Below are 27,727 nucleotides of genomic sequence, written 5' to 3'. Positions count from 1 at the left end.
CTTACGGTGGCGCATTAATGTCACAAACAAAGTAGATTTTATTTTTATTTGAATTGGCCAAATAAAATGTTCTATACAAGGCAAACAGTTCAACATGAAATATTTAAATTAAAAATAAATTACTTCCATCCTATATAAATCTATAGCTGCCACATACAAATGAAAGATATCAGTTATAAAGGAAATAAATTAAAATAAATGGTTGTAAGAAGCTAGGTGTGGTGGCATGTGCCTAGCTTTCAGGAGACTGAGGTGGGAGGATGGATCCCTTGAACCCAGGAGTTTGAGACCAGTCTGGGCAACATAGCAAGATCCTGTCTTAAAAACAAACATCATTGTAGGATCCTCTGTTACGACCAGCATAGGTTACTGGTTTGCTCCCTAACTTGGTTCTGGACTCCAACATCTCTATTGAATAAGATTATTGAACAGTCCTTTGGGACAGCCCCTTCTTAAAAGAGCACTTGATGCCCAAGTCTACAAATCACGTTCAGGTATGAGGATCAGGTGTTCAGAGTCTAAAACAATGGTTGAAGAGCAGAGAATGCAAGGTGGAATCCCAGAAGCCCAGGCTTCTCAGCCACCCTCTGCCTTCTTATGGTTCACCTGGAGATATGGAAACAGGGAACTCAGCAAAAAAGCATGCATAGGCACAGAGCAGCAGTCACACATAGCAGTTGAGTCTGAGACCTGTAATGTGGCCAAACACTTCTTTGTACCAACATATGGCAATTTCCAGCACTGTCTTAGGCTGAATTTACCATAGGATCTCTGGTTTCATTAAGTGAGCTAGATTAATTTAAACCTCTGAATTAGAAAACAAACCTTTGGGGGCAGAGTTTAGGCCACAGATGACAAATATACAAGGCATGTGTCAACTAATCCCTCCATGGGCAAGCATTACTAATTGACCACTGCATTCTTCTATCTCAGATTCCATCTCTACACAGCACTTCGGGCAGCCTCTACCCATCAATCATGTTTAGTGTTTGGGATGAAAATCACTTATTAACCTTGGTCCTTCTCTATGTTCTGAACTATTTTGTGTGAAGGAGTAGCTCTAACACAGGCATTGAAGCCTGACACTCACATGAGTTAGGTGCCGTAGTCTAATCATTTAACCTCTTTGAATTGGCATCTATTAAATGGATAGGGCCACCTAATAGAATTGTTAGAAAGATTAGGATGATACATGTAAATTGCCTAGTATCATGCCTGAAACATAGTAGGCATTTAATAGATCATAGCTATAACTATCATTATCATCATTATTATTATGTTATAGTTTTAAGGCTACTAATGTTGACAATGGAATTGATGATGACATTTTCATTGATAGAACAAAAGCATAGTATCATATATAAGGTTGAACCATATGAAATTGATGCTTATTTTTGACCTACAAAAATGGCAACTTTTTCTGGTTCAAGCTAACATATAAGATATAATAATGTATTTCATTCAAATCCCTTACTTGTTCCAACATTATCCGTCTTCCCTTCAATGGTTGCCCCCAGAGACACACTCTCTCACCATTTTAAAATTTCCCCAAATCAGTTGCTAGAGAGTAGGCAAAGCAGGTAGTCCCCTGGAGAGAAGTTGAGGACCTGGTGTCTGGTTCCACTATCTGGTATCTGGTCCTGTAACCTCCAAAGGCCTCCATTTCCCCCTCTGCAGATTGGGAATAATTGTGCTTTCTTCCACAGGGGTTTTGTGAAGATAAGAGATAATGGATGAGAAAGCACTTTCAAAAGTTCAAATTATTATACCAAAGCAAGGGATTATTGATTCCACTAGACTATGCCACTTCAGAAAACATTAGCAGTCAACATTTAACTTTTAATGTTTTTCTATAGAAAAACTGCACATAAAAGAATAGAGAGTTCATGCAATCATGCCAAATGGCCATGAAAATCAACCTTGAGTATACTCTCAAGTGGATATTAGAACTACTAACTTAATATATAGTGCTTTGTCCTTGAAACTTGTACCTTGTCAAGGTGAAGTAAATGCAGTAATGGAAACAATAAGAACCATTGTGTTTACAAGTGCCTCAAAGTCAATTTACACTAGAAAATCACACACTTTAGAGCAACTCACAAGGAAGACAGAGGAACTGCTTTTTTCCTTCCTTGGAGGTCTTTAAAATGAGCTGAGAAAGTTTAATTTTTTGCTTAAAGATAGAGATACAAACTTTATGACTTCCCAAAGTCACTTTCAGACCAACGGCTTTAGCAGTTCTAAGAAGGGACAGTTTTATATTTTGCCTTCAAGGGACATTTCTTTCCTGTGCTCTATCCCAGGTCGATCAATGAGTGAGGGAGGATAATGGGTTTGGACCAGCTACTAGCAGAGGTGTGTGTGGCTCAGTTCCAGTCCTGAAGTTTTTTCCTCTTGTTCAGGGAACCTCGGCCAAAACAGGGCACCTGAAGAGGGTCACCTTTAGTCGGCCTCAAAGGCGCTGTTGGTGGCTCCCACATATTCAGACTTCTTCTTGTGCCTTGTCCACATTTTCCGGAGGATGCCGGGGACCCCGCAGGAAGCACTGCCCGTCAGTGGTAGAGAGGCTTCCACTCCTTGGGGAAGGGCTGGATACTCTTCAGTCATCTTCTTGAGATGTCTGGATCTAAAGAAAAGCCAGGAGTGGGTGGGGAGGGTGGTCCGCTCACAAGCCAGACTTCATTTTTGCCCTCGAGAAGAGTGGCCAGAGCTCTATCTCCTTTGCTCCTCCTCTGTGACCAGGATCCACACAGCTGTAAGGTCACTGTAGGGACCCTCACAGGAACGGCTTCCCCTGGGGAAAGCTTCCCATGGCGTGAATGGAGGAGGTGGCCCTGGACACACTGGTTCAAGGATTTCAAGTTCTGCTCCTGTCCCCCTGCTCTGGGTCTGGTCTTGCCAAAGGCTCTGCATCCCTACCTCTCTAGCCTCTATGTGAACAAACTTGCTGGAAAGGACAGGTCCCCAAGTGCAGCTATTGAAAAAGCATGAAGTCTGGGATGGGTTCCTGCTTCCCATCTGCTGTGTGACCTCAGGCAAGCGACTTAACCTTTACCAGCCTCAATTTCTTCATGCGCAAAATGGGGATAATCTCATCTAACTCAAGGGGCTTTTTGGAGGAGGAAAATGAGAGAGTGAAGCATCTGGCACATTGTGGGCCTCAACATGTGTTCATTCCCTACACCCTTCTCCCCTTAGGTGAAAGAAATGGTGGCCTTACTTTTCTTTTCTGCAACCAGGGTCCAGGAACAACTTGAAATGACAATGACTGAGTTTAGAGAGAAGGGAGCCATTTAGAACCCTTTGCAATGCAGCCACGTGGACTGAAAGGGTGGCCTCTGTCACGGCACAGTGAAGTTTTTGCTTGTTTACACCGGCAGCCAGCAACAGTTATTGCCACTTAAAAACTGTACCTCATTAAGGTAAAATAAATATGATCCAATCTTTTTGGATATTTATTGGATATAATAAAATCAAAGAAAAAAAATTTTTGTTTTCTCCAATTAAGTCCCCATACATTGAGTGACACATGACTTGGTTTTTATAATTCTTTCTAGCCAACCTTCTGTCACTCAGAAGTGCTCCTCACTAGCCTGTTCTTGCTCTGACCTCCCATTGCTTTCAAAGTGTGCAGTGCTTAGGCTGACGGTGTAGTCTGCAGCCCCACCTGCGTGCATCCAACATGTTCCCAAGTGCGTGGCTTCCCAACTACTAGATGAATTTCCTGAAACACGTTGACAACAGCTTGTACTAAGCTCTCCACACATTATCTCTTTCCATTCTCAGGCTGGGTGCGGAGGCTCATGCCTGTAATCCCAGCACTTTGGGAGATCAAGGCAGGTGGATCACTTGAGGTCAGGAGTTTGAGACCAGCCTGGCCAACAGGGCGAAAACCCATCTCTACTAAAAACACAAAAATTGTCTGGGCATGGTGGTGGCCATCTGTAGTCCCAGCTACTTGGGAGGCTGAGGCTGGAGAATTGCTTGAATACCAGAGGTGGAGGTTGCAGTGAGCCAAAATTGTGCCACTGCACTCAGCCTGGCGACAGAGCGAGACTCCCTCTCAAAACAAAACAAAACAAAAAACAAAAAATTAATTCTCACCACAACCCCCTAAGATGGGTACTCCCTGTGATTCCTGTTTTACGTTTTTGTTTTTGAACAGATGGGGACAGGAAGGCTGAATAACTTGCCTGAAGTCATGGTGGGTTGGTGGCAGTTCCAGGCTAGAAAGCAGATCTGAGAAAAGAACCTAACCCTTTGCCACCCTGAAATGCCTGTGGTGTGGAGGACGTAGTCCGGGGTATACAAGTATGTGCTGAATCGAGTTGAAGACTCACTGTCTTGGTGCAAGGCAGAAGGCAGTGTCACTGAGGGGTGTTGGGGTTATTCACTCCTGCCTCCCTAGCTGCCGGTTCTGGATGAAAGCAAGTAGTCACACTGCAGTTGCAAGTGTGGTTTGAAACCTCTGTTCTTGACACACTTCTTAACTGGTGGGCAGGGGACCCTGAACTTACTCATGAGACATTTCTGATGCCCACATGCTTATGGGAGGTTCTGAATATGGCTCGTGATTACATTCATCTAATTAACCAAAAAACCTCCCAAATGACTTCTCCAAGCCTAAAGAGTGGCGTTAATGAAGTGGAAACCATGAAAAACTCTCCCATTTAATCCTACGGAAACAGTTGATGAGGCACTGCAGAGACCCAGGATTATTGGCCTCATTAAAAGGTAACTTGCAGCTGGCATGGGTTTGTGTCAGCCTCTCCAGGGTCTGTCAGCCAGGCGGCCTGGTGCTCTTCTGGGGAAGGAAGGATCAGGACAGTGGGAGGCCACAGGCGGTGGGGCCAGAGACGCAGCACTTACCCTCTCATCAGAACAGCTCCCTTCTCTGTGCCCATGACTGTCGCCTCCAACGAGGCAGAGGTCGGAGTTTTCACTGAGATCCGGGGCACTGGCGGAATCTGCCATGAGGAAGCGGGAGGGAGTGTGAGGATGCATCTGCCTTCCCACTCTGGCCCTGACTGAGGCCATCTGCAAGTGGGGATGACTGAATGGAAACACCACCACCCGGGCATAGTCCTCATCATTCAGCAGGTGTGGGACTGCCTGGGAGGGCTTGATAAACAGTGCCGGGTCCCACCACCCCAGCTTCCGAGTCCGTGGGTCTGCTGTGGGCCTGAGAATCTGCATTGCTAACAATTCCCCAGGTGCTGCTGGTGCTGCTAGTCCTGGGACTCCACTTTGAGCCACTGACCTAGAGAAACTCAGGAGAGAGAAACGAGAAACTGGAGACAGCGCAGCTCAGTCTTATGTGGCAACTGCCACCCTCACACTTCCATCATCACTGGTGTCCAACTTGTTACTAAATTCTGCAGATTCTTGCTTTGATTAGGCTGCGTAGGGTAGGGCCAGCCCAGCCTCTCCGCTTCCTCTGCTGCAGCCTTCAAGCGACGGTGACCTCGGACCTCCTTGCTTCCGACCAGATCCACCACATTCCTCATGCCCCTCCTTGGGCTCTAGAAGCATAAGTCACCCCCACCCCCGCCCAACCACCTTGCAGGGCAGAACGACTCTGCACCTGTTCCTCCAGGCTCCTCAGCACAGGACGTCCTCATCTATGCAGCTCGGCCTCCCATTGGTCCCTGTGTGTGTCAGTAGCTCCACTGCCAGCAGCAGGTGCTCCCTTCTCTGATGCTCACACAACAGCACCTCCTCCTTCACCCTCTGGCTCTAGGCCTCATCTGTCTCCCCTTCAAGGCTGCTTCCTCCAGGAAGCCTTCCCTGAGGCTGGTGGCCCACGGTGATCTTTCTCTGTCCTCAGATCCCCACAGCACTGAGTGTCTATGTGGGTAGCAGGGTCTGGGACTGGACCACTTGGTAGCCCTCCTCACCGGTCCCAAAGAGTGGACAAGTACTCAGGAACATAGAGAGTTAACTGAAAATTAACCAGTGGCCTAACTAGGGCTAAGTCCAGAGGCTGCTTGGACAATAGACACACTCTGTACTGTGTTCTTCCCCCTAAGCCCTATCCAAGGCTTCAAGTCACCACATTCCTAAAATCGCTGGGAAATTCCCGGTCAAGGGCACTTTCTTCATCCCTCCTCCCGCCCCAAGCTGGCTGACTGCGGGCAGAGCTGCTGCCACCTGGTGTCCATCTGAACACTTCCTTCCCATTAAGCCATGGGCGGGTAAACTCCCACACCCCTCATCTCTGGGTGAAAGGCCTTGTTCCCACTCTTTCCCCCTGTCCTTAGGCCAGTCTCACCCAGCACACTTCAGCATTGACTGGGATTTAGCTGTGTGAGCCCTGGATTGCTCTCCCATGCTGGGGTCACGGATCTCTGATAAGCTGTGGGACCCCAGCCCCAACTGTCTCTAGGCCTGAGGAAGGGTCTGTTGTGCTGCCTCCTCTTCCTCTTCATTCTTTTTTTTTTTTTGAAATTGAGTTTCGCTCATGTTGTCCAGGCTAGAGTGCAGTGGCAGATTTTGGCTCACTGCCAACTCTGCCTCCCAGGTTCAAGTGATTCTCCTGCCTCAGCCCCTCAAGTAGCTGCGATTACAGGCATGGCTCACCACACCTGGCTAATTTTTGTATTTTTAGTAGAGATGGGGTTTCACCATGTTTGCCAGGCTGGTCTCAAACTCTTGATCTCAGGTGACCACCTGCCTCCGCCTCCCAAAGTGCTGGGATTACAGGTGTGAGCCACTGTGCCTGGCCTATTCCTCTTGATTCTTATTCTCTCCCTTTGTAACTATATCCCCATCACCACCCTATACCCTCCCAACTTCCTCTGGACACCTGCTGTCACTGCCTCTCTGCCAAGGACACTGTCTGAGGCCAGCTTAAGGGCTGGGGCCAGTCAGTCCAAGATCATGGCTACCTGCCTCCTCTTGACCTTGCTTTTTCTCTGGCTCAGGCGAGGGCAGCTGTTGGAACTGTCACAGCCTGATAATCTTCCCTCGACATCAACTGCCCAGACCTCCTGGTTTCCCCTGAGTACCAGGCTGGGAAGAGGAAACAGCCCTGTGTGTGGTTTTCCTAGAATAGTGATAACCTAAATAAGATTCCCTGGATTAGGTCTCCTGCCCAGACCAGGAGCAAAGCACCCATATCTCTGTCCAATTTGTTTGTGACGATGAGGGCCTGGCACAATAACTTGGGTCTCTTCTGGTTCTCACATTGTACCACCTACGGATCTTGAGAGCAGATATTCAAAGAGTCTAGGATGCCTGAGCTGACCTCACTTCCAGCCACTGCTGACTCTGCTAACCAAGAGGGAACCCAACATTCACGCCTAGAGATGAGAGAGATGTACTGATAGGCCTGGAGATGTGCCACTCCATCTCCTTCAAGGAAGGACAGCTTCCCAGCTGTGGGAGGGAGGACAGCAGGGTGGGTAGCAGAAAGCTCTTAATTCCTTCAGGTGGGCTTGGCTGTAGAGGGCCACCTTGTCAAGGTCACACCCTTCCTGGTACAGCCCACATGCCTTGATGGAGTGAGAAGGGAACATAAAAGCTTGGTCATTTTGGCCTGACTCAGACCAGTCTGAGTGGGTAATGCTTGTCCCGGACCTCCCCACAAGGTGTTGAAGCCCTAGTCCTGGATGTGATGGTATTGGGAGCAGGGCCTTTGGGAAGTGATTAGGTTTAGATGAGGTCATGAAGGTAGAGATCCTATGATAGGATCAGTGCCCTTATAAGAAAAGGAAGAGATGTCAGGGATCTCCCTCTCCCCACATGCACAGAGGGAAGGCCATGTGAACCCACAGTGAGAAGGTGGCCATCTGCAAGCCAGAAAGAAAGCCCTCGCCAGACACTGAATCTGCTGGCATCTTGATCTTGGACTTCCCAGTCTCCAGAACTGTGAGAAGTTGTTTTAGCCACCCAGTCTATAGTATTTTCTTACAGCAGCCTGTGCTAACTAAGACACCGGTGTCTGGTGTTTCATAGCGCGTGAGAACCTCACATCTCTTTTCCCCTGTGACTGTGCTTGGGAATTAGTCAGGCATTTCTACCTGGCAGGGTCCTGTGATAGAAACCAGCCCATCCCGCCCCCACCCCCACCATGTGTAAGATGTCTGTTGGATAATAGCTTCTTTTGTTTGCCTAAGAGCTGAATTTCTTACAAGAAGGAGAGAAGCAGCCAGGGATGTTCCACAAGGGCACAAATTAGAGCCAACTGAGAGCTTTTAGGAGCAAAGAACAGCCAGTTATGCTTTTCTAATAATCCTCAGGCCTGGAACAAAGAACACTGAGTCTCTCTTCATGGCACAGGAGAATTAGACATGACCAGAAGCTTAATGCACAACAGATACAACTAAGCAGGCTTATTCTACTTACCAGAGATTTTCCATATGCTCGATTCCCACACAGATTTGATGTTTTGGGTTCAGAAATCCCCACTGCAACATTGAACAGAGGAGATATTACTCAGTGGTACTCTGTGTTCTGCCTCCCCCTGGCTCTGCATCAATTACCTTGTTAGCCAATCAACCATGGCAGGGAATTTCTAAAGGCCTTTGTACCAAGCAGCAAAACCAGGCAGGAGGGTCAGGCCATGAGGCAACTGTCACTCTTCTAGGGGAGCTGGAACTAAGGCCTAAATAAGATCAGTGTGTCTATGTACGTTCATTAACTATAACAAACATATCCCTCTGGTGGAGGCTGTTGGTGGGTAGAGGCTGTGCTTGTGTGTGTGGGGAGGCTGTGCTTGTGTGTGGGGGCAGGAGGTATATGGGAAACCTCTGTACCTTCAGCTCAATTTTGCTGTATACCTAAAACTGCTGTAAAATTAAAGTCTATTTAAAAATAAGATCACACGTGTGGATCATTTAACACTGTGTCTGCATGCAGTAGGTGCTCAGAATGTGCCTTCAGCTCTTCCTTCCTTCCCAAGGCCTCAGATCACAAGAGGTTAAAGAGGTTCTCAGAGTTAAGTCTTTATCGCTGGGATCAGTTATGTAACATGGTGCTCTGGATACCCCTCTGAAAATGAGCAGAGAACACTTCATGCGCGTGCTGGGAAGGAAGTGCAGCCGCATAACATGGAAGGACCGGAGTGTATCAGATCAGAATCGTGGGACGCTGGCTTTACGAGAGGTATGGGTGGAGAACCTCGGAGAACCTTCTTTCTAATGCCTTTATTCCTGATGCCCCAACCTAATTCTGAGTAGGTTTTGCCCTGAAGCTTCTGAGGATTCAGGTGTTGAGCTGAGGTAGCTGACAAAACATAGGGGAAAGCTGACTTTCAGCACAGGTCTCTCTGGGGCAGGTGTCCCAGGACAAGCCCCATCTGACTGTACTACAGAATCTAGAAATAACTCCCCTCCCACAAGAAAATACCTTAATGCAAATGAAATCAAGTATTACAAGACTACCAAGATTAAACTATAATGAATGGACCCCTGGCATAACAAATAATAATAGCAGCTCACATTTTTGTCTGTACACCAGGCACTGTGCTGAACATAAACCGTAAAAGTATTATCTCATTTAATCCTCACCACAGCCTTTCTTTTCTTTTCTTTTCTTTTCTTTTCTTTTCTTTTCTTTTCTTTTCTTTTCTTTTCTTTTCTTTTCTTTTCTTTTGAGACAGGGTCTCACTCTGTCATCCAGGCTGGAGTGCAGTGGCATGCGCAATCTCTAGCTCACTGCAGCCTTGACCTCCTGGGCTCAATCAATTCTCCTACCTCAGCTTCCGGAGTAGCTGGGACCACAGGTGCACACTACCACGCCTGGCTAATTTTTGTTTGTGGAGATAGGGTTTCGCCATGTTGCCCAGGCTGGTCTGGACTAGTCTGTACTTTCCAGTCAAGGAAACGAGGCTTCGGAGATACATAACAGTTATGATAAAGCCAGGTAAGGGTGATTTAGGGAGTGGCGAACTGACTTTGGGTGGTCTTTCAGGGTTAAGGAGGCTTGACTGAGGGACCCTCTACCCTGGCTAGGAGAAAGCGGAATTTGCGAGGTGGAGAGACACAGGGAAGGCAATCTGCAGAGAGAACAGTGTCAGGGAAACTCCTGGGAAGCAGGATATCATGGAGCTGTTACAGAACTACTCCACGGCTCAGGGCTGTTCTACATGATAGAACGGTGAGGACAGGGGTGTCATAGGAGGTAGCCTTGGAGAGGTCAGTGTGGTCTGGAGGGCAGAGGCCAGGAGCGGACACAGTACTTAAAGCTGAGGGCGCACAGGGCAGATTTCTGCTCTCAAGTGGACCTCTCTGGTAGCCTGGTGGGAGGGGCTGGAGGCTGGGCCCTTCACTGATGATGTTCTGTACACAGTTGAGATGAAGGGAGCGGGAGCCAGGGTAGCTCGAGGTAGGTATCAAGAGGGCTAGGAGAGAAATACCTAGGAGTTGATGCTGTCAGTGTTTCATGTCGAAGGGGTGGGGAGGACAAGGTGGCATTAGGGAAAACATCCTGGGGACTTGCTGGGATGAAGGATAATAGCCCCCACTGAGCAAGGAGGAAAGGTTTGAACAGGTTGGTTCTGAGGTGCCTGAGGACATCTCAGAAGAAGTCCTGGAGGCAGCTAATTCTCCCAGGCCCAGGCCTGGGGACTGCCCCATTTCCAGGCACCTGAGAGTTTCTCAGTCAGGTCTCTGCATTCAGAGTTCCTACAATTCCCAAGATTCCCCGGAGCATCTTTCTCCCAGGTGAGACAGCTACTGCGTCCAGGGGCCGTCTATGACTCAGGAAAAAAGCAGTTCCAAAATCTGAGCTCCCTGGAGACAGGCACTTTTCTTGACAGGAGGATGGTCTGGCTTTGACTCAGAAACATTCCCTCCCTCCCACCCACTCTGGAATCTATCAGATTGGAGGAGGTGAAGGAATTGAACCAATCCCTAGCCCAGTCTCTCTCTCTCTTTTTTTTTTGAAACCTCACTGGCATATTTCCTGCATGAGCTGACTGTCACGTGCTGGGCAGATTCTCTCCATATCATAATTTATTGCTCTTGTCTTTTAGAATAAAAGACTGACTCAGGCAGCTCAAGCTTCCACAAACTACTTAGAAAGGAATGAAAGTGATCCCTAAAACTAGACAGTTGGAAAGACATTCCCTGTAAGGAAGAGGCACTAGCTAGGGAATCAAAAGACCTGAGATTTAATCTTGGCTCTGTTGCTTACAAGCAGTTCGACCTTGGGTAGGTCAAACAGTTTCTATGGTTTCAGTTTCTTCTGGAAATTGGCAGAGGGGCAATTGCAGTAAATCAGAGGCTCTCTACGTTCAGGGTGCATTAGAATCACGTGGGGCGGGGGCAGTGAAGGGTGGTGGGGAGAGGGTTGTTAAAACACAGATTAATGTGCCCTAAACCTGGAGTTTCTAATTCCATAAAATTTGCATTTCCAACGATTTTCCAGGGACTGCTGCTGCTGCTCCCGGGACTCCACTTTGAGAACCATGCATTAGATCATCTCTAAATCCTTGCTGCTCAATATGTTGTGCCCAGAGCAGCAGCATCTGGAAGCTTGTTAGAAACATAAAATCTTGGGGCCTACCCAGTCCTACTATATTTGAATCTGCATAAAAACAAGATTCCTAGGTGATTCTTTTGCATATTAAAACTTGAGAAGCATGGCTCTAAACTCACTTTATGATTTTATAGAAAAGATAAATATTCTGTCTCTTCTTCTTTCCACACACCCACCCACCCACCCACCTATATATAGACACAGAGAAAAATCTAATTTGCAAGGCAGATTGTAGTTTTCCTAATGCTTTCAAACTCTGCATACATATACGTGTATGTAACCACTTAATAGAGAATATAGCTTGATGTATGAGTTCTTATGCAAAGGATCAGAGGAGCAGGATTAGGTTCTTAGCAATCAAAGAAATCTTGGTGGCCTGGTCTAGCATCTACAAAGGGAAAACTCAAAGATGGAAGGGACTATACTCAGTAGAGTCTTATTTCAGTTCTTGTAATATACAAAATTGCCAACGTCCAAAGGCTTTCCGAAGGACACCCTGGACTTTCTATTGTGTATTTTTGGAGTTAAAATATGAATAACTTTAGGTTGTGGGCATAACAGAAATAACCTAAACCAGCAATTAAAGGCAAAATACCATCATAGACTTTGGTGGGCTAAAGGCAGATTCCTGGTTAGCTGCTTGGGGTGGAAGCCATTAAAAAAAATAGTATCTAAGGTAAAACTATAATGTTTCCAGTTTTCAAGACAAACTTACTCCTACATTCTTGTTATAGATTGTTGTTTGGGTCATTCAAATTTAGAATGGTAAGATTTTATGATGGCAGTTTATGAAGAGCCTGTACAATTTTACACACACACATACATTCTCTCTCTCTCTCTCTCTGTGTGTGTGTGTGTGTGTGTGTGTGTTAAATAAATTATGTGAGCCTCCTTGGCTTCTTGGGTCATGATTTTCTCTCCCCCAGAGCATTCTGATTTACACTATCTCTAGAATACAGTAGCGCCTCCTGTGGAGCAAGATGGTAGATAAGGGCCCATCTCAGTGGGTCATGCTTATAATCCCAGCACTTTGGGAGGCCTTAGCCAGTGGATCACTTGCATTCAGGAGTTCGAGACCAGCCTGGGCAATATAGCAAGACCCTGTCTTTTAAAGATTAAAAAAATTAGTTGGGCATGGTGGCTGTGCACCTGTAGTCCCAGGGAGGCTGAGGCGGGAGGAAGGCTTGAGCCCAGGGCAGTGAGCTGTGATTGCTGCCACTGTACCTGAGCCTGGGCAACACAGTGAGACCCTGTCTCAAACGGAAAAAAAAAAAAAAAAGAAAAAAGTATTTACTCATTACGTACACCTAGGAGTGATTGTTTTATAGGTAGAAGATGTGTGGGGCTAAGGTAAGGCCTGACAGCAGGTGCTTTTGTGGTGGAAACAGCATTTACTGGGGAAAGCACAGGTGCTTGGTCACCTGGCGCGACTGAGGCCGCAGCCACCGCCAACGCTGCCCTGACCTGGGCGTGTGGGTGGCTCTGAGTGGGTCCCTGCGCCCAGGGAGGTGCGGGAAGCTGGGGCCGGGACTCACGTACCGGGTCTGGCAGAGGTTTTGGTGGGGTGGGCTGTGGGCGGCCGCGCGGTCTGGAGCCTCCCGAACCTGCGGCCGTCCGGGTCCCTGCGGTCTCCGCGGTGGGGCAGCAGCTCCAGGGGCTGGTGCGTGTACAGGTCCGACTCGATCACCACCTGCCGGGCGGGGGAAGCGCGATTAGCCCACTCCTCTGCTCGGGCCTCGGGACCCACGGCCCCCAGGGCGGAAGCTTTGCAGATGGAGCTCGCGGCGAGCGAGTTTCTTGATCCTTCCTGACTCCAGTGAATTCTAGTAGCAGCCACAAAACCTGGGCAGGAAACCGGCCAGAAGTGGCTGCTTTATTTGACTTCAGACTGCCAAATGGTGCCATGGTGCAAGCAAATGAGGGTTCTGGAGGGGGCAGGGGTGTTCCTCAACAGCAAGCCCTTCACAGAGTTAGGAGCCTGGGCCATCAGGCCAGAGATCTGGGCAGGTCAGCTGCGCCGTCGCCTGACATGTTTTGACAATAGGACAGGCCTTGAAACGAGGGCAGTTCTGGAGATCGAGGTCTTACAGTCTTTGTAGCTGAGTGGACAACACCCTTGTTCATGCAGAGGACAACTTTTTGGATGTTCTAGCGAGCGAAGACCTAGGGAGAGGGCTCAGGCCCAACTTAGTCTCAGATTTTTAAAAAGAAAGAAGCTGATGGCAAAATGGAGCGGGGGACACGGGGTGCTCTCCTACCCGCGCCCCCACTTCCCAGAGCAGAGTGCCTGGGTCAGGGTGGAGCTGGGAGATGAATTTCCACTGGGTGTGGTTCTGTGCACTGAAATCTTGATAAGCCGGAACAAAGGGCCCAAAGCTAAAATGTTTTCAGTCATCACCACCTGCTGAGTAGTTATATTGGGAAGTTACTCTGTTAGAGTCCACCAAAATGGGCCTTAAATTTTTTTTTTTTTTTTTTTTGAGGTGGAGTCTCACTCTGTCACCCAGTCTGGAGTGCAGTGGTGTGATCTCAGCTCATTGCCAGCTCTGCCTCCCAGGTTCAGGCCATTCTCCTGCCTCAGTCTCCCGAGTAGCTGGGACTACAGGCGCCCGCCACCATGCCTGGCTAATTTTTTATATTTTTAGTAGAGACGGGGTTTCACTGTGTTAGCCAGGATAATCTCGATCTCCTGACCTCGTGATCTGCCCACCTCGGCCTCCCAAAGTGTTGGGATTACAGGCGTGAGCCACCATGCCCGGCCGGTATTATTTTTTTTTTTTTGTGGAAAAGAATGTAATAAAAATACTTAAATCATTGAGATAATTTAAGTGTAAAAACTTGAGACAAATAGTGGCCATTTTATCTTACTATGGAGAGTCGTGAAGGGGAATCTTGGTAGTTTGGGCTCTGATCCTGCATATTTATATATAGGTAGGACACTGGGTCATTCATTCTGGGGGTGGGGGGTGGTGGGCAGCCCTTTCATCACAGCTGTTCCTGATTTTATTTTCATTCTCTCAGCATCGCTCTCAGAGAGGAGGAGTGAGGACTGCTGCGGAGTTCTCAGACCCACTTTGTAGAAGCAGGAAGTAAGGCAGGATGTGAAGCCTGGAGTCCACAGGAAGACTGCCGCTGCCTTCCAACATTTCCTCCTCTGAAAGGGAGACAAATGTTCGCTTTCAGGAACAAGAACCACCACCTCCCCATCTCTTCTCTGCATGGTGGGGAGGGAGAATGGGGAGGGAGAGATTGGAGTGACATTAGCTGCTCAGCCGAGCAGCCAGATGGATGTAGGAGGTTTCCTGGGGCTGGCAAGGAGGCCAGCTATTTCTCAGGTCTCGAATGGGGACGTGCCTCCTCCAGCCCACCAAAGCATGCCAGTAGCAGGAAAGGAAAGAGGAGAAGGGCCCAGCTCTGAGCATTCCTGTTTCTTAGCTGGGCCTGATACTTGGTTCTCATTTTCCACAATAACAGAGGCTCTGAGATGGCTGCAGCTCAGTGGGTTAGGCCCATCCCAGGAAACAGACGGCTAAATGGATGGATGTGGCCTCCTGAAAGGCTCCTGGCAGCCTGGTTTATTTTCTGGTCTATAGGACACAGTCTGAGTTTGCTGCTGGTGGTCTTAGAACACACTGGTCTGAGAGGAGGCTCTTTAGCATCCTGAGTATAGGAGCAAGATTAGAGAATTAGGATGGTGGTATGGGATGTTAATGAGCAGGGAGGAGGACAGATAAGGGTTGAATGCTGAAAGTTTCCTTTTCTAGGCCAGCAAACTGTCAGCTGAAGTCGGGGAATGTACTAGAGTAACAAGCGTTACCACAATAAAGTAATACTCCCTTGCTGGTCATAGAGAGGTCAAGGTAGGAAAAGCAGAAGACACGAGCTAACACACAAGCCTCAGGATCCCATCCGCTGACATCTTTGATTCACACTTCTGCTTATTTGTTGCCTAGATTGCTGATAGGCAGTTAGAAAGACAGTCAAGAAGACCGAGATAATAGAGAATCACAATGCTTTGGGGCTGAGGGGATCCACAGAAATGTTCTAGCCCAATTCTAGCCTAATTTTATACATAGGGAAACTGAGGCCAAGAGAGGCCATGTGTCTTACTCAAGACCACAGAACTGTAAGGGACAGAGCCAGGATGAGAACCATGGTTTCATGCCTCCTAAGTGCGTGTTCTTGGTAAACCCATAGAAGTGCCTACATTCAGGCTGGGCACAGTGGCTCATGCCTGTAATCCCAGCACTTTGGGAGGATGAGGTGGCAGATGGCTTGAGCCCAGGAGTTCAAGACCTGGGCAACATGGCAAAACCCTGTCTCTACAAAAAAAAAAAAAAACAAAAACGAGCTGGGTGTGGTGCCACGTGCCTGTGGTCTCACCTACGTGGGAGGCTGAAATGGGAGGATCGCCTGAGTCCAGGAGGTTGGGACTGTAGTGAGCTTTGACCATCCCACTGCATTCCAGCCTGGGGGACAGAGTGAGACCCTGTCTTAAAAAAAAAGAAAGGGCTTACATCCAGATAGGAATTTTCAAGTGCAAGTGCAATTGGTTGCTCTGTGCATTTCTTTTCTTTTTCTTTCTTTCTTTCTTTCTTTCTTTTTTTTTTTTTTAATTTTGAGACGGAGTCTCACTCTGTCACCCAGGCTGGAGTACAGTGTGGCATGATCTTGGCTCACTGCAACCTCTGCCTCCCGGGTTCAAGCAATTCTCCTGCCTCAGCCTCTCAAGTAGCTGAGACTACAGGCACGTGCCACCATGCCCGGCTAATTTTTGTATTTTTAGTAGAGATGGGGTTTCACCATGTTGGTCAGGCTGAGCTCAAACTCCGATATCAGGTGATCCACCTGCCTCGGCCTCCCAAAGTGCTGGGATTATGGGTGTGAGCCACCGTGCCCGGCACTCTGTGCATTTCAAAAAATCAGGAGAACCCCACAAATATTTCTCCTCACAAGCTTGAAATCTGGGAAGAATGTGACCTTTGTAATCTCATTTATCCATCTTTTCTGATGGCTGACCGCCTGCTTATTCTGAAGGGGCCACAAATCTCCATCGTCGTCGCTCCATGCCAGAAGGCTTAACTGACCCACATCTTTGTGTAAGTTTATCCCCTTGAGCTACTCCTATGATAGTGGGCATCGGGATGATCAAAATGTCAATAAAATTGTCTAAGAATTAAACAAATTAAAGACTGGAGAGACCGTCTAGAGAAGGAACAGTGTGAGGCTTTGCCTTGAATTTGGAAGAAATACAATTCAAGAAGAGTGAGAGAGGAAGGAAAGCTGACATTAAGCATCGCTCGGGGAGGAAAGAGATATTTGAGAAGAAGGAACCTGACATCCATCCACATGGTAGTCTAAGGGATGAGAAGAGATACAAATACAAATTTGAGGCCATAGGAAGTTGTAAATATGGGTACAGTTGCAAAATAAGAATTATTTTCCTCATCAAGATAACCAATCACAATTGCTTTTAGATCACCAAGTTGGAGAAGACAAAGACTCAAAGGGAAGCCAAGGATCAGTTGGTTAGGGACACAAGAGACCAGAGACAATTCTTTCCTTTTTGGGATTCACTTTTCCCATCTGCAAAAGGAGGAGGTGGACTAACAGACATTGCCTGTCTTCTAATTTGAATGGTCTGTATGACTGGGGCTGAGTTTTACAAGTAGAGGCTGGGCTAAGCTAACTGTTAGGGGAAATCAGAAATTCAGAGGAAAGTGCAAAAGGCCAGAGAGTACTCCTGCACTGTCCACCTGGAGGAAGACTGAATATGGGAAGGCCAGAGAGCACTCCTGCGCTGTCCACCTGAAGGGAAGACTGAATATGGGAAGACAAGAGCCAAACTTCTTGACCAAAAGACTGAAAGATCTGTGGTGAAACTTTCTTAAACTCCAAATTACCCACGGACAACTCCTTCTCTTTCAATTTTTGGGAATACCTCACCCACTGCTCCTTGAAAGATGGGAGCATTTTCCTTCTAGACTTTGGGATTGAATTTTCAGGGACCATGAGAAGGATCAGAATCAGTTTCCCTACAATCAAATTTTCCATCCATTAGAAACCCTTCTCTTTCTTAACATACAACAGGTTCTCGAAAAAGGCATACAGTGCTTGCTTCAGCAACACATACACTAAAATGGAAATGATACAGAGAAGAGTACCATGGCCACTGTGCAAGGGTAACATGCAAATTCATGAAGTATTCCATATTTTTACTACACGGCCATAAAAAAGAACAAAATTGACTGGGCGTGGTGGCTCACAACTGTAATCCCAGCACTCTGGGAGGTTGAGGCGGGCAGATCATTTGAGGTCAGGAGTTTGGGACCAGTCTGACCAACATGGTGAAACCCCGTCTCTACTAAAAATACAAAAAAAATTAGCCAGGCATGATGGCGGGCACCTGTAGTCCCAGCTACTCGGAGTCTGAGGCAGGAGAATCGCTTGAACCTAGGAGGTGGAGGTTGCAGTGAGCTGAGATCACGCCATTGCACTTCTGCCTGGGCAACGGAGTGAGATTGTCTCTCAAAAACAAAAACAAAAAAAACAAAAAAACCAAAAAAACCCAACAAAACAAACTAAAAAAATCACATCCTTTGCATCAACGTTGATGCAATGCAGCTGGAGGATATTATCCTAAGGAAAATAACACAGAAACTGAAAACTATATACTGCATGCTCTCACTTTTAAGCGGGAGCTAAATATTGGGTACACGCAGACACAAAGATGGAACTAATAGACACTGGGAACTCCAAAAAGGAGGAGAAAGGGAAGGGGGAAGGGGTGGAAACAATACCTATTGGGTATTATGTTCACTACTTAGGCGATGCTATCATTAGAAGCCCAAATCTCAGCATCATGCAATATACTTATGTAAAAAACCTGCGCACATACCCCCTAAATCTAAAATAAGGAAAAGGCATATAACTGAGAGAAATATATGCAAAAGACATGAGTAAGAAACCTGTAGGGAAAAAAATGTTGAAAAGACATCTATGAAAAGACAAAGAATCACATCAATAATTATAGAAGTACAAATTAAACAGGATATGTTTACCTATCTGATTGTCAAAGACTAACAACATTGATGCCACACAGTATAGGCTCAGCTGTTCTGGAAAAGCTGTTTTTAAACCTAATTGCTAGGAATTTGTCAATGGCTATAAAATTGTTTCAATGTTTATCTCCTTTGGCCTAGGATTTTCATATCTATAAATTTATCCTCAGAATCATTTAAGAACATAAAAATATGTTCAAGAATTTGTTGTGGCATTATTTAACAGAAAAAAATGGGGAACCCTATTTATTGATAATTTGGTTAAATAATGAATCTGGAAAACTTCAGGTTTGGTTTGGGTAAAACAAATTATAGCACATTCATACAATGTTGTATTATACAGCCGCTATAAAGAATGAGGTAGGCCAGGCATAGTGGCTCAGGCCTGTAATCTCAGCACTTTGGGAGGCTGAGACACTAGATTTTCTTGAGTCCAAGAGTTCAACACCAGCCTGGGCAACATGACAAAACCCTATCAAAAATAATAATAGTAATAATAATAAATAAAGATTTAAAAATGTTTGTGTATATAAAAAAGAATAAGGTAAAGCTATACGGATGAATTGGCATAGAAAGATATTCAAGATTTATTAAGAGAAAGAAGCAAATTGCAAAGCAGTACATTATCAGATAATAAGGCATAATATAGTTTAGTATATGGAAATTTTTCACTTAAAAAAAAAGAAACAAAAACCTGGGCAGGGGGTAGTGGCTCACGCCTGTAAACCCAGCACTTTGGGAGGCCGAGGTGGGCAGATCACCTGAGGTCAGGAGTTCGAGACCAGTCTGGCCAGCATGGTGAAACTCCATCTCTACTAAAAATATTTTTAAAAATAGCTGGGCATGGTGGTGGGTGCCTCTAATCCCAGCTACTCAGGAGGCTGAGGCAGAAGAATTGCTTGAACCCAGGAGACAGAGGTTTCAGTGAGCCGACATGGTGCCACTGCCCTCCAGCCTGGGCAACAGAGTGAGACTCTGTCTCAAAACAAAACCAAAACAAAACAACAACAACAACAAAAAACCAAAACCAACCAACCAACCAAACAAAAAACTGGCTGGGCACTGTGGCTTACACCTGTAAATTTCAGCACTTTGGGAGGAGGCCGAGGCGGGGGGATTGCTTGAGTCCAAGAGATTGAGACTAGACTGGGTGACATAGTGAAATCCTGTCTCTACTAAAAGTACAAAAATTAGCTGGGTGTGGTGGCCCATGCCTGCAGTCCCAGATACTCGTGAGGCTAAGAAGGGAGGATCACTTGGGCCCAAGGGGGTCAAGACTGTGGTGAGCTAAGACCATGCCTGGGTGACAGAGTGAGACCCTGTCTCAAAAAAAAAAAAAAAAAAAAAAAAAGCCCAATACTTATTGAATGCTTATATGTGTCAGGCTCTGGACTAAATATTTTATATGCATTAAATCATTTGCCAAAAAATGAGAAAAAAAATTAAAAAAAATAAATATGGCTTTTGCTGCAGAAGAAAAAAAAATCATTTGTTCCTTTCCATGGTTCTTGAGATATGTTCTCTTATTATCCTTATTTTAATGCTAAGGAAGTTGAGTTCCACAATAGCTAGGCAACTTGCTCAGGGTCGCATAGCTAGAAATGGATAGAACTGGGATTTAAATCCAGGCCATCTGACTCTGAAGTCTACACATCTAACCCCTCTCTTCTGTAGCTTCTCAGGATTTGCTGATAGTATACAGTAGTCCCCTTTCATCTATGGTTTCAGTTACCCTTGGTCAAGTAGAGTCTGAAAATATTAAATGGAAAATTCCAGAAATATTTCATAGGTTTTAAATTTTGCACCATTTGGAGCAGCGTGATGAAATCTCACACCAATCTACACGGCCCCTCCTAGGGCATGAATCATCCCTTTGTCCAGGGTCTCCATTCTGTGGACAACCTCCACTTGTTAGTCACTTAGTAGCCATCCCGGTTATTAGATTTAAAGGACATAGTGATACAGGGTTTAGTACTATCCATGATTTCAGTCATCCACTAGAGGTTTTGGAACATATTTCCTGCAGATAAGGGGGGGACTACTGTATTGTATAAAATTTTATATAGCATATACTGCTTTTGGATATAAAAAGGTAATACATTTATATACATGTATATCTTTACATATATAGTATATGTACATGCTATATACAAATAACAATTAGTAAAACTCCATCTCATTCAAAGGACATTAATTTTTTTTTTTTGAGGCAAGATCTCACTGTTTGCCCAGGCTGGAGTACAGTAGCATGACCATGGCTTACTGTAGCCTTGAACTCCCTGGCTCACATGATCCTTCAATTTCAGCCTCCCAAGTAGCTGGGACAACAGGAGCATAGCACCGTGCCTGGCTAATTTTTTTTTTTTTTTTTTTTTTTTTTGAGATGGAGTCTTGCTCTGTTGCTCAGGCTGGAATGCAGTGGCACAATCTTGGCTCACTGCAACCTTTGCGTCTCAGGTTCAAGCAATTCTCTTGCCTCAGCCTCCTGAGTAGCTGGGATTATAGGTATGCGCCACCATGCCCAACTAATTTTTGTATTTTTGGTAGAGATGGGGTTTCTCCATGTTGGCCAGGCTGATCTTGAACTCTTGACCTCGGGTGATCCGCCCACCTCGGCTTCCCAAAGTGCTAGGATTACAGGCCTGAGCCACTGCACCTGGCCGCCTGGATAATTTTTTGACTTTCTTTGTAGAGTCAGGGTCTCATTATGTTGCCCAGGCTGGCTTCGAATTCTTGGGCTCTAGCTAACCTCCTGCTTCAACCTCCCAAAATGCTGGAATTATAGGTGTGAGCCACAGTGCCCAGTCAAAAAACATTTTTAATGGAGAATAGGCTTTTGAAAATTGAGATACTTCAAAAATTGAAATGCTATCCTATGAAAAATTGTCGATCAGGCGCAGTGGCTCAAGCCTGTAATCCCAGCACTTTGGGAGGCCAAGACGGGCGGATCACGAGGTCAGGAGATCGAGACCATCCTGGCTAACACGGTTAAAACCCGTCTCTACTAAAAAAATACAAAAAAACTAGCTGGGCGAGGTGGCGGGCGCCTGTAGTCCCAGCTACTCGGGAGGCTGAGGCAGGAGAATGGCGTGAACCTGGGAGGCGGAGTTTGCAGTGAGCTGAGATCCAGCCACTGCACTCCAGCCTGGGTGACAGAGCGAGACTCTGTCTCAAGAAAAAAAAAAAAAAAGAAAAATTGTCATAGAAATAGAAACTCCAGTACAAGCAAGAGGAGACAATTCAGTTTTAACTTTAAAGCACAAAGATGTATTGACAGTTTTTATGTAAAGATATTTATATATAAAATGGGAATTGCACAGCATTATTAGGCTCTAAAGACATGTAAGCTAATTTTAGAGTAATGTATATGCATGTTAAAGCAGCAAAACATAATACAAAAAGAGGAAAGCCAATGCTGGTGATGTTGGTGGTAAATGGACAAGCACTACTGGAAGCCCCCCAGTTGTTCAGAATTCCTGACAGTATGTGACAAAACTGTAAAAAGAACTAATTTGAGCAAATCACAATTCTCTACATCTAGCACAATGTTTGTCACACACAGTAGGAATGCAAATATTTGATGAAGGAGTGGATGGATGGATGAAATTGTTCTTATGCTTTTACCTGTTTATTCTACTTTGAGGTCTATGCTCTGATGAATTAATCCAAAAGAACAGTGTTTTGGCCAGGTGCAGTGGTTCATGCCTATAATCCCAGCACTTTGGGAGGCCAAGGCAGGTGGATCATGAGGTCAGGAGAGCAAGACCATCCTGGCCAACATGGTGAAACCCTGTCTCTACTACTGTAGTCCCAGCTACTTGGGAGGCTGAGACAGGGGAATCCCTTGAACCCCAGAGGCTGTGGAGGTAGCAGTGAGCCAAGATTGTGCCACTGCACTCTAGCCTGGTGACACAGCGAGACTCCGTCTCAAAAAAAAAAAAAAAAAAGAATAGTATTTTATATAAATACATTCATTGATGTGCTATTAATAATAGTAAAAAAAAAAAAAAAAAGGGAACATTACGCATGCCAACAATAGGAAAACACCTAGATCAGGAATGCTATGTTCATATCATGGACTCTGTTTAAACAAGAAAAAAAAATGTGTGCATAAAACAAGGCCTACACTCTGTGCCTGGAGAAAATGGCAGAATAAGAGGTCCAGTTCTGGGTCACTCGGTGTCTGGTTGACATTTGTCAATTATTTTGGTTAAGTGGAGAACAGAGAGTGCAGCACCCACCACATGGAACACTGAAACCCTCCTGGCCACTGAGAGCTGGGGAGGGAGAGTGAAGAAGCCTGGCATTGCTTTTTAAATGAAAGTCAACCAAACAGCATCAAAACTAAAGTTTCCTTACATTCTTGGTCAAGAGGTGTTGAGAGCTTTTGGCTCTTCTTCTGGCTGGACTGGATACTGCAAAGACAGAGAGAAAGAAATGGTTTTAGACAACACCAGCGAGGCTGACATAGCTATTAGTAACAACACTAAGAAGGCTTGAATCTCTGGCGAGGCAGGGGCATAGAGGAGGAGATGGGAAAAAGAGACAGGGTCATTGCGATCGAAGATGTTACTTGGCTTGAGTACAGAGTTCATAGCTGCATTACTCGCAAGAGCTGAAGTTTGGGAACAACCCAAATGTCCACCAACAGATGAATGAATAAACAAAATATGGTGTCTATATGTGATGGAATATTACTCAACCTTGAAAAGGAATGGAATTCTGATACATGCTACACATGGATGAACCTTGAACACATGGTACTAAGTGAAATAAGCCGGACACAAAAGGTCCCATAGTCTATGATTCCTCTTAATATGGGGTTCTTAGAGTAGTCAAATTTATAGAGACAGAAAAACAAACAAAAGGACAAAAAACCAAATTTGTAGAGACAGACTGTAGAATGGTGGTTACCAGTGGTTGGAAGAGTAGGGGAATGAGTTAGTGTTCAATGGGTTCAGAGTTTCAGTTTGGGATAATGAAGAAGCGATAGGATGGATGGGGTGATGGTTGCATAACAATGTGAATAGACTTAATGCCACTGACCTGTACACTTAAAATAGTTTTTAAAATGGTACATTTTGTTATGCATATTTTACCAGAATTATAAAAATAGTTAAAGAAATTAACCATTAAAAATGTTACTTGGTTGGGAAAAGATGTGGATTTTGTTGAAAATGGAGACACCAGGCGTCTGTTTTCTATGTTGCTGCTAGGATGATCCACCTACAACTTAAATCCCACCATGTCCCTGCCCGGCTTAGAACAGAAATGACTTCGTGTCAAATATCAGATGAGTGACAGACGAGTGCTGGCCTTGTTATCTTCTGCAAAGCCTGAGAAGCCTGCAGAAACGAATGCTGGTTAGCAGCCAGAGCTCCCGGCTCCCTCCCGTGGCTTGGTGTGAATCTGAACTTGATGCTTTGCCAGTTACCAGCTATGCGACTTGGGTAAATCTCTCTCTCTCTCAATCTCTCTCTCTCTCTGTCGCACTTTCCTCCCTTCAAGACAGGGATCATAATGGCACCTACCTCAGAAGGCTATGGCAAAGACTAAAGGAACTCATCCTTAAAAAATCCTTGGTCTAGCACCTGATGAGGAATGAATTCCCAGGAATCAGAGGTAGTTATGATTTTCCTCTTTTTTCTGCAAGATGAGGGCAGGTGGGAGGTGTAGGTGATGGCTACAGATGATAGCATTCTGTTAAGATTTCTCTTTCTGGAACATTCCATGTTTTCTCCTGCTGTTCCCCAATTCCCCTCACCACCCCTTCCCCATTGTTGCTTATCCCAAATGAATTATTTGGAATGCTATGGTGTTGTTCACCCAGAGTTAAATCCACTTCTGGCACAGTGGAAATAACTTCTGGCACAACTTTTTCATAAAACCACGACATTTATCTATTGTAGTTACTGTGAATTGTGCTGATGAAATCTTTCCCTTAAAGAAAGTAAAACCTTTCAAGAAAGTAAAACCACACACATGTTCTCAGTTACAGGATTGGTCTATGTCCTGTGCCTTTCAAAATACTTAAGAAGCAACATAATATTTGCTATTGCCATATTTTGGGGAGGTTTTAAGATGGCTCAGTTAAAAAAATGTGTATGTAGATACTGGGCTGAACTCAGTATGTATGTGTTGGAAAGAGAGATGTAATACAAAAACAATAAATGTAACGATGGCTCACATTGCACTACCCTGGGTGATGGCTTGTTTATCTCTTTTACAGCAACTTCACAAGGTAGCTACTCTTTGTGAACTCCCCTGTACAGATGGGGATGCCTGAGGGGTAGAGGGGCCACACAGTCGATGTTGGAACAAGGCCCACACTCCTAACCACCAGGCTGCACTGCCCGTACTGCTGAGGTTGTACTGGGGAAGGTTTGGATACTGAACATCCTTAAGCATGGCTAACCCGCAGCCTTTGGGAAACGGCACACCAGGGAGGAGCCCTTGTTAGATAGAATCAAGCAACTCTATTTGTACATTGAGGGGATATGGAATGTAATGAAGAGTTACCACTCTCTCTCATGAGTAGCGACTTAAGACCTGCTAGCGCTGTCTTCTCTCATGGAGAGGCTTTGGAGAAGGCCAGTGAGGCCAGGCAAGAAGTGAGAAGAGGTGGACTTAATTCATCCATGATCTAATACAAAATGGCCATAATCCTTTTCTAGAGAACAGCTTCCTGAGCAGTGAAATGTCCGTGAATACCAGTGAATACTTTGTTTAATACCAGGAGGTGGCCATGAATGAAAATGACAAGGAAAAAAGATAAGATTACATATTTATCTTTGACGGATCATGTTGATTATTGTAAATACAAAATAAAATTGGAAATCACTTTGTAAGTGATGTATTTAATGGTGCTAACTACATGCCAGCTACTGTTCTAAATGCTTTATATACATACTCATTTATTCCCCATATGATCCTGGAAGATAAGTTGTTTCTCCCATTTATAGCAGTGGAAACTCAGGCCCAGAGAGGTTAAGTAGCTTGCCCAAGGTCAAACAGTGCAGAAGTGGCAGCAGTCCCTTAACCACTTGGTCTTTCACTTTTTCTCCCTTTAAAAATTTTGTAAAGGGAAATAAATGATAGAAAATAAACACATGTAACATTTTCATATTTGCTTCTACTTTGTTTTCTTCTCATATACAAGAAACACAAAATCAGAGGCAAGGTTTTGGTTCTCTTTTTACCCTTCCCTAATTCTCCTTCCCTACCTTCCCAAGACTACTGAGATCACTAATTTTATCTGTATCTTTCTGGTGTATGTTTTAGTATTTTTCTGTAGATACATATCCATAAACAATATATAGTATTGGTTTATATTTTCAAATTTACAGAAACGCTATCATACATATATAATTTTTCAGCCTGCGTGTTTGGCACTCAGCATTATGCTTAGATCTACCTAAGCTCATACACATACATCTAGTTTATTCCTGTTGACAATGTATAGTATTCCATAGCATGACGGCACCACATTTTAACCATTCCCCGCTTCATGGACACTTAGGTTATTTTCAGTTGTGCCCTCTTAGAACCAATGCTGCTGTGAATATCCAGGGGTAAGAGGAGTTCCACCCAAAAGCGAAACTGCTGATTCCCAGGGTCAACTTGGACTTTCAGAGTTTCCAGAGGGAATTCCAACTCCTGCACGTGGGCGGCAGACTCCCAGCTCTTTTCCCTCTCTCTGGATCTGGCAGTAAATGTCTAAAGCTTAATGTATGTCCTGCAGGCTGTCTCTCTGTGGCCAAACGGAATCTCTCCCTCCCCCGCTGTGCAATGGCCCTGTCGGCGGCTGACACAGGGGAAGAAAGGAATTGTTTGAATGTGGACTCACAACACCAGCAAACACCCAGCCCACTTCATTCAAGGCTGACAATGAGACCAGGGGCTAAGCCTGAATCATGGGGATGGATGGGAGGGGGCAAGACAGGAGCGCAGGCAAAGAGCAGAGGCGGCAGGAGAGGGGGCCATGCTTAGGAGGGGGTGAGGGGACTGCCCAGGAACCAGATACTTGGAGTCATCAGAACCCTCACACAAAGCCCTTAACGCCATTCACTGAGGACCACAAGAGCTTATAAAGTCAAGATTCTCGTGTCGCATTCTCTGGCAGCATTAGTCGCAGGTTAAGTTTGCAAGGTGGCCCTGGGTTCTGTGGAGAAGCCAGCCCAGGGTCAGGGCGCTCTCTGCTTCATTGGACTTCAAGCAGCCGCCGGGAGTATTTCTCCGCACATTGCATGGCACAGTCAGAAGTCATACTTTTAAGCCAGCTGTTCTCATTTCAGAACCCACTTGCTCACTGGAAAAAATGAAAGTCTCTATCTAGCTGCCCCGGGATTTTGTTTTCACCTGTGTCCGCAGCAATGGCTTGCTGTCACTTCCATTGTTGTACTGGACTGCTGGTCCTGAATTTAATGAAACAGGGAGTATTTAGCTGCTCTCGCCTTCCCCTTGATGGATTGTTTCTCAGTGATTGATGTTTATCCTCGTGCCTCTTTCCCCCCTTCAAAAAATCAAATACCATCAAAACAGAGAGTCCGTCAGACCCCAGAGACCTGAGGATAAACCGTAGTAAGGCAGCATGTGACTGTCCTTCCCCTCCTGCCTAATATGCCACGTTAAGGAAACGGTCAAGGGCAATTTCACTCACCCTTGGAAGGAATCACGGTGGTGAAAACTTCTATGTTCTCGTCACTGCAGCTGTAAATCTGATGCATCATTTCAGCCTTCTCTTCCCGAAGTGCCTGGCAACTGGAGGCCTCTGCCTCTGGACCCCTAGTCGTGAGGCATCCTAATCCAGTCTGGCTCAGGGATCATTGTGCGGGTCCACAAAAGACAGGCTGGTGCTGTGAGCTCATCTCATTCCAGTCTTCACTGCAACATTTTCTAAACCCATCTGTCCTTTTTTTTTTTTTTTTTTTTTTTAAATGAATCCTATTATTGCAAACCTTTGATTGAGCCTGGAGGCTTCAATCCCCTCCCAGCTAGGATGTATTTAACATTTTTATTTTGCGGTGTCTGCCGCAGTGAATTTGGAAGTCTTTTGTGAGGTGACGATGAAGTGAAATCGCCTACTCCGTTAGCGCCAAGCTTGGCTGGAGAATTTCCACCAAAAAGGAAACGTGAATTTTGGTACCAGCAATTCCCTTTCTCATTTCAGAAATGAAGGGTTTTTT

The 27,727-nt window shown here is 45.5% G+C and overlaps 1 protein-coding gene, 1 long non-coding RNA gene and 1 other non-coding gene across 3 annotated transcripts; 2 read left to right on the top strand and 1 right to left on the bottom strand.

Moving 5' to 3' along the window:
• VXN (vexin) lies at positions 1 to 27,727 on the bottom strand. The gene is made up of 6 exons (XM_008000777.3): positions 27,202 to 27,727; positions 22,902 to 22,957; positions 13,021 to 13,171; positions 8,347 to 8,408; positions 4,870 to 4,967; positions 1 to 2,626 (listed from the first exon to the last, which is right to left on the bottom strand). Exons 1-6 carry the CDS (start codon positions 27,269 to 27,271, stop codon positions 2,443 to 2,445), a joined length of 621 nt encoding a protein of 206 aa, XP_007998968.3. The 5' UTR covers positions 27,272 to 27,727; the 3' UTR covers positions 1 to 2,442.
• Positions 17,592 to 17,698, top strand: LOC119625014 (U6 spliceosomal RNA). The gene has a single exon (XR_005241164.1). It is a non-coding gene; the product is annotated as a U6 spliceosomal RNA (small nuclear RNA).
• LOC140712204 (uncharacterized) lies at positions 22,967 to 25,665 on the top strand. The gene is made up of 2 exons (XR_012093699.1): positions 22,967 to 24,164; positions 24,772 to 25,665. It is a non-coding gene; the product is annotated as an uncharacterized lncRNA (long non-coding RNA).

Source organism: Chlorocebus sabaeus, chromosome 8, assembly GCF_047675955.1.
Source record: "Chlorocebus sabaeus isolate Y175 chromosome 8, mChlSab1.0.hap1, whole genome shotgun sequence".
Taxonomy (NCBI): Eukaryota; Metazoa; Chordata; class Mammalia; order Primates; family Cercopithecidae; genus Chlorocebus; species Chlorocebus sabaeus.
The sequence above is the reverse complement of the archived record's forward strand: the minus strand, read 5'-3'. Positions and strand labels throughout refer to the sequence as shown.